This window comes from Dipodomys ordii, unplaced genomic scaffold, assembly GCF_000151885.1.
Source record: "Dipodomys ordii isolate 6190 unplaced genomic scaffold, Dord_2.0 Scaffold167, whole genome shotgun sequence".
NCBI classification, from domain to species: Eukaryota; Metazoa; Chordata; class Mammalia; order Rodentia; family Heteromyidae; genus Dipodomys; species Dipodomys ordii.
This window is the reverse complement of record NW_012267383.1, coordinates 2,682,780-2,690,181: the sequence shown is the minus strand read 5'-3', so window position 1 is coordinate 2,690,181 and position 7,402 is coordinate 2,682,780. Positions and strand designations below refer to the sequence as shown.

At 42.2% G+C, this 7,402-nt stretch overlaps 1 protein-coding gene across 3 annotated transcripts in view; it reads left to right on the top strand.

Annotated features, from left to right (window-relative positions):
- Ppfibp1 (PTPRF interacting protein, binding protein 1 (liprin beta 1)) overlaps nt 1-7,402 on the top strand; it is a 61,966-nt gene that overhangs the window by 47,343 nt on the left and 7,221 nt on the right. For all 3 annotated transcript variants that reach the window (XM_013033436.1, XM_013033435.1, XM_013033437.1), the window contains one exon: nt 5,475-5,597. In XM_013033436.1, coding sequence (XP_012888890.1) covers nt 5,475-5,597 — 123 coding nt within the window. The remainder of the gene's footprint in view (nt 1-5,474; nt 5,598-7,402) is intronic.

Genomic DNA, 7,402 nt, shown 5'->3' with positions numbered 1-7,402 from the left:
AAAAAAGCCAGAAGTGGCGCTGTAGCTCAAGTGGTAGTGCGCTAGCCTTGAGCTGAAGAGCTGAGGGACAGTGCCCAGGCTCAGAGTTCAGGCCCCACGACCGGACCCAAAAACAAAACAAAACAAAACAACTAAGCTTTCCCAAAGGTTGATTTTTATGTATAACCAACAAGATAAATATTGGAGAGAACACTCTCATGAGTAAATTTATGGTATGTGAATAATACCTCATAAAGCTAGTTGTTTGCTTTTTTTCCTTATGAGGTGCTGGAGGTTAACCCAGGTCCTCATACAGGATAGGCCAACAATCTACTACTTGAGACCTGTCTATAGCCCTTTTGTATTTTAGTGTCTCAATGCAGCCTTCTTCAAGGCTGGCTTCAAACTCACAATCTTCCTGCTGCTTTTTTTTTTTTTTTTTCAGTCATGGGACTTGAAGAACTCTGGGCCTGGGTGCTGTCCTTCAGTTCTTCAGCTCAAGGCTAGCGCTCTACCACTTGAGCCACCGTGCCACTTCCGGTTTTCTGGTGGTTTATTGGAGATAAGAGTTTCAGTGAAAGACTTTTCTGCCCGGGCTGGCTTTGAACTGCGATCCTCAGATTTCAACCTCCTGAGTAGCTAGGATTACAGGTGTGAGCCACTGGCACCAGCTTGCTTTTTTTTTTTTTATCAGTCCTGGGGCTTGAACTCAGGGACTGGACACTGAGCCTATGCTTTTTTGCTCAAAGCTAGCATTCTACCACGTTAGCCACAGCTCCACTTTTCAGTTTTTTGGTGCTTGACTGGAAGGAAATAAGAGTCTCATGGACTCTCCTGCCTTGGCTGGCTTCATACTTGGTCCTCAGATCTCAGCCTCCTGATAGCCACGATTGCAGTTGAGCCACCAGTGCACACAGCCACCTCTGCCTCTTTGAGTAGCTGGAATTATAGGTATTAAACACCTTTCCTGGCTTCATTAAGATCTTTCAAAGACAGAATATGGAGTTTTAAAGCTCTCGTGGATTCTATATTAAGTGTTTCTATGCAGTGACCATAGAAACTGCATAGGCAGTTTCAGAAAGGGCTACCTTTTGACTTAAGGTACCAGAGACTTTTCCCTTCTTTTCCCGGAAAACTTACTGAAACATTTCCCACTTTAACCCAATTGTAGTGGGCAGGAGTTACTAGGACAGAGTTGTTGCACAACATGGATAGCTCACACCTTTAACCCTAGCTACTCAGGAAGCTGAGATCTGAGGATTGTGATTCAGAGCCAGTTCAGGCAAAAAAAATCAGAGATTCCAATTTACTAGCAAAAAGCTGGAAGTGGAAATGTAGCTCAAGTGTTATGGTGCCAGCCTTGAGTGAAAAAGCTAGCTAGCTAGATGGATGGGTGGATAGTTTAATGGATTTTTTTTTCTATTATCACAGAACCAAAGCCCTTACGTTGGCAGGAATATGGTGTAAGCTTGTATAAATAAAACTGTACTATGTTGCTTGTTTAATCGTCTAAGAAGTCTTTTAGCATTTTACTTATATTAATATTCAATTCCACTAATTTTGAGTTAGTGCTATTACTCTTTTTTAATCTTTAAGTAGTTGTATATGGATTTTCTCTTCCAGCTTATGAGTACAATGCATCTTGGTCAATGTGTCACCTCTTTCATTGTTCTCCATCTCTCTCAATCCCACTCCTCCCCTCTAGTTCCCTGGTAACATTTTCACATATGTACATTGAGTATTATGACTGTATTCACCTACCATCCTCTCTCCATTTGTCTGTCTTCCTCCCTGTCATTTGAAGGGGAATGGAGAAACCTGGAAAAATTATGGTAAGTGGCGTAACTAAGGCTCAGAGAGACAAAGTACACATTTTATCTCATACATGAAAGTCAATCTAAATTATAAACATACATGAAAACATATACAGGGCCATATGTATCCTAACACATTGACTAAAGGATGGTATACTCAGGGGGATCCCAATGGTGGGATTCCTCAGAACTACTAACTGTTTAGCAAAATGAATACCAGGAAGCTGAAACAGGTTTTGTTGTGGGGCAGGTAGAGTGCTATTATTCTTCAATAGGAAAGAAAAGAATCTAGAGATTGGGTGACTTAACCAAGTGTCTTTGAGCAGTGAATGATATAAAGCCCCAGAGGCCTGACTGAGGGCTGTTTGGAATCCTTTCCATAGCTGCCTGGTATATGCCAGTAACACTTGAGAGTCTGTTCTAGAAATGTAACTGATTCAGGTTTAAAAATCTCAAGGAGGGGCTGGGAAGGTGGCTCAGTGGTAGAGCGCTTGCCTTGCATGCTCGAGGCCCTGGGTTCGATTCCTCAGCACCACATAAGCAAAAAGAAAAAAGCCGGAAGTGGTGCTGTGGCTCAAGTGGTAGAGCGCTAGCCTTGAGCTGAAGAGCTGAGGAACAGCGCCCAGGCCCAGGGTTCAGGCCCCACGACCAGACCCCCCCCCAAAAAAAAAATGAAGTATAGGCTGGGAATGTGGCTTAGTGGTACAGTGTTTGCCTAGCATGCACGAAACCCTGGGTTCAATTCTAGTACCACATAAACAGATAAAGCTGAAGGTGGTGCTATGGCTCATGTTGATAAAGCTCTAGCCTTGAGCAAAAGTAGCTTTAGGGACAATGCCCAGGCCCTGAGTTCAAGCCCAAGGACTGTCAAAAAAGAAAAAAAATGAAGTATATAGCTCAGTAGTTTACTTAACTATTTGTGTATGTATACTAATCCTAAGGCGTGAACTCAGGATTTGCTCAAGTCTAGCTCTCTACCACTTGAGCTGCAGCTCTACTTCCGGCTTTTTTGCTGGTTCTTTGGAGATAAGAGTCTCTTGAACTTAATCCTCAGAGCTCAGCTCCCTGAGTAACTAGGATTACAGGTGTGGGCCACTGACACCTGGCAAGTATTTTATTGTCTCTATTAATTTCTCAGTTATAAAAAAGATATCACAGCTTTATAAGATGATAATATTAGGGAAAGCTGGGTAAAAAGCATACAGAAGTTTTCTACTATAATATCTAGCAACTTTAAGCCTGAAATTATTTGAAGGTAGGTTTTTAAAAAATACAGAAGTGCCGGGCACTGGTGGCTCATGCCTGTAATCCTAGCTACTCAGGAGGCTAAGATTTGAGGATCGCAGTTCAAAGTCAGCCTGGGCAGGAAAAGTCTGTGAGACTGTAATCTCCAATTAAACACAAGAAAACTGGAAGTGTGCTATGGTTCAAGTGGTAGAGCGCTAGCCTTTAGCTGACGAGCTGAGGAAGAGTGCCCAGGCCCAGAGTTCAAGCCCCATGACAAAAAAAACAAAACACAAAAACCACAAAACAGAAGCAATAACTGAGTGCTGGTGGCTTACACCTGTAATAGTAGCTACTCAGGCAGCTGTGATTTGAGGATCCAGGTACAAAACCAGCAGGCAGATAAATCTGAGAGACTCTTATCTCCAGTTAACCAGAAAAATCCAGAAGTGGAGCTGTAGCTCAGATGGTAGAATGCCAGCTATGAGTAAAACATCAAGACATCAAGTGAGAGGATGGGGCCCTGAGTGCAAGTTCAGTGTGCACACACACACACACACATACACACCGATGGGGCCCTGAGTGCAAGTTCAGTGTACACACACACACCTGACCGAAAATAATTTGTTGTAAGATCTTAGTTTTAAGAAATAATTTAGAGGGGCTGGGAAGTTGGCTCAGTGGTAGAGCGCTTGCCTTGCATGCATGAGGCCCTGGGTTCGATTCCTCAGCACCACATAAGGAGGGGAAAAAAAGCTGGAAGTGGTTCTGTGGCTCAAGTGGTAGAGCGCTAGCCTTGAGCTGAAGAGCTGAGGGACAGCACCCAGGCCCAAAGTTCAGGCCCCACAACCGGACCAAAATAAAAGAAATAATTTAGAAGCCAGGCACCGGTGGCTCACACCTGTAATCTTAGCTACTCAGGAGGCTGAGATCTGAGGATCGAGGTTCAAAGCCAGCCCGGGCAGGAAAGTCCGTGAGACTCTTATCTCCAGTAAACCACTAGAAAACCAAAAGTGGTGCTGTGGCTCAAGCGGTAGAGCACTTACCTTGAGTTGACGAACGCTGGGACAGCGCCCAAGCCCAGAGTTCAAGCCCCATGACCGCCAAAAAAAATAATAATAATAATTTAGAGAAAATTCAGGAAACTATTTTTGCTTAAGGAGATAACATACTATCTAACTTTTTTAATCTTAGAAATATTTTATATTAGATTAATGTTCTCCACTTCCTCTTTCTCACTTTCATAAAATATTTGTTATCAGTAGGTTGTGCCTAAAATAAGTTTTCTGTATTTATTTTCAGGGTGTGTTTGAAAGTAGACTGTGTGTCAGCTTCTGAATGATTGCTTTGGTGTGCCTGTCACATTACAAATATCAATGTTGGGGCTGGGAAGGTGGCTCAGTGGTAAAGCGCTTGCCTTGCATGCCTGAGGCCCTGGGTTCAATTCCTCATCACCACATAAGCAAAAAGAAAAAGCCAGAAGTGGCGCTGTGGCTCAAATGGTAGAGCACTAGCCTTGAGCTGAAGAGCTGAGGGACAGCGCCCAGACCCAGAGTTCAGGCCCCACAACTGGACCAGAAAACAAAACAAAACAAATATCAATGTTGAAGGCATTGACCATTGACATTATCATATTTATAATTCCTGTGGTAGTACTAATGCTTGAACTCAGAGCTTTATACTCTTGTTTAGCTTTTTCACTCATGGCTAGTGCTCTACTTGAGCCATAAGAGCTCCACTTTCAGCTTTTTGCTGGCTAATTGCAGATAAGAGTCTCATAGGCTTTTCTGCCAGTGATTGCTTTGAATTTTGATCCTTAGATCTCAGACTTCTGAGTAGCTAGGATTACAGGTAGTAGCCATTAGCACCTGGTCACAGATGTATTTTGTGACCCAGCAAGTTCTTTTCAATAGAATTTTAGAGCACTAAGATTCTATTATCCAGTCAGAGCCTCAGGTACAGAAGGGAAGAATTGACAGTCATCATTGTAATGCACAACATTAATTTGGGGACAATCCCCACAGGAAAATTTTGTTCATAATAGCAAAAGGAGTTCTGTCATTAAATAATACCTTTAAAATCACTGAGAAGGTCTTGTGGGTCTATTGACTTGTTTTGTTTTGTTTGGCCAGTACTAAGGTTTGAATTCAGTGCCTCACTTATTTGCTCAGCTGGTACTCTACCACTTGAACTACACCACCAGTCCTGCTTTTTTTTTTCTGGTTAATTGGAAACAGTCTCATGGACTTTTCTGCTTGGATTGGCTTTGATCTGCAATCCTCAGATATCAGCTTCCTGAATAGCTAGGATTATAAGCATGAGCCATTGATACCCTTTGAGAGGCATACTGATTTAAATGGTTCTCCTAATTTCATTCCAGTTTTCTGTGATTTCCCTAGGGAGATCTTTCTAGCATGGCCCAATCCATTGAGTATTTCCTTTTGTCCTCTTTTGCAGGATGACTTGCTGTCTTTGAAGGTTGTGAGTGTCCTGCACCATCTCAGTATCAAGAGGGCCATCCAAGTCCTAAGGATCAATAACTTTGAGCCAAACTGTCTCCGGAGGCGGCCGTCTGATGAGGTAGTGTATCTGATAGGTGTTACTGCATATGCATGTCCATACATGTGACTTCTGGATCTGCAAGAGTGAGGCCTATTTCCTCTTGGGTTTTGTCATGAAAGTCTCAATTTGTCATGAAAGTCTCAATTTACTACTTGTTTTTGTGGTCCTATGTCCCTTCTTTCCTTAGGACAGGTCTGCTTGTAACTAAAACAAACTGAAATGGTCTTCATTTGTTCTACTTCCTTTTCATAGGTATATTCCTCCTGCCTCCTTACTTTTCACAGCTGAATATCACTATAGAGACTTGGCTTTTCTTTTTCATACTAGTGTATAAGGAAGCACAGTGGGCCATAGTGACTGAAAAGGCAGACAAATCTGAGAAACTCTTATCTCCGATTAACCAGCAAAAAGACAGAAGTGGCTCAAGTGGTAGCGTGCCCACATTAGTCAGAAAAGACAAGTGAAAGCACAAGTCTCTGAGTCTAGCACACACTAGAAAAAAGGAAGGAAGCTTAGTCAAGTGCCAGTGACTTCTGCCTATAGCTACTCAGGAGGCTGAGATCTGAGGATTGTGGCTTGAAGTTACTCAAGAGGCTGAAATCTAAGGATTGCAGTTCAATCTAGCCCAGGCAATAAAGTCCAGCCAGAAGTGGAACTGTGGCTCAAGTGATAAATGCAAAACCTTGAGCACCTAAGCTGAAACAGTGCTTAGGCTCTGTGTTCAAGACTCCAGACTGGCACCAAAAAAGGCGGGGGGAGGGGGAGTGTGGGGGGGAAGTGAAGTAAGCCAGGCCCAAAGAAACATAAGTTCCATGGTTTCCCTTATTTGCAATAACTAGTACATGTCTAGGACAACCAAAAAAGGTCAAAAGCTATGTACATATGACCATACAAGATGATGCTAAGCGAAATGAACCCCAAGATAGGGACATAAGAAGTTTTATCATTCTTGCTGTTGTTTTTAATGGACTTATAATGTATTATGTGATTTTTTTTGTTCGTTTCTTTTGTATGTTCTTCCCCCATAGTATAGCCCCTGTTTTCACTGTATTTGATTCCAGTGTCCTGCATCTTGTATATACATTTTTTTCTAATTTGGGGAGGGGAAGGGAAATAACAAAATGCTGAAATAAGGATACAGGTTGACCCATTGTAACAATGAGATGAACAAGACACTATGTTGAAAACTTTGGTGGGGGAGGGGAATAGTAAGGGAAAAACAAAGGAGGGGGTAACAATGCTTAATAGGAAATGTACTCACTACCTTACTCATGTAACTGTGTAACTCCTCTAAACAGTATCTTTACAATAAAAAAATATGTATTAAAAAAGGAATTTGAAATGGAAAAAGAAGAAAATAAAAGGAACCCTAATATTTGAGTATAAATTCTGTCAGAGAATTCAGGGTGCAGATAGAAGGGAAAACTGGGAGTGAGGGAAGAGGTAACATTGTCCAAAAAGAAATGTACTCTTTACCTGACTTAAGTAATTGTGATCTCTCTGTACATCACCTTTATAATAACGATTTAAAAAAATTAAAGAGAATTCAAGTAGTGTGCTGGTGGCTCATGCATGTAATCCTAGCTTAGGAGGCTGAGATCTGAGGTTCAAAGCCAACCTGGGCAGGAAAGTCCATCAGACTCATCTCTAATTAACCACCCAAAAGCTGGATGGAAGTAGCATGGTGGCTCAAAGTGGCAGAGTGCTAGCCTTGAGCGCAAAAAGCTCAGGGACAGTGCCTAGGACCTGAGTTCAAGCCCCATAATTGACCCCCCACCCAAAAAAAAGAATTCAAATTAGAATTCTTATTCTGTCCCACCAAA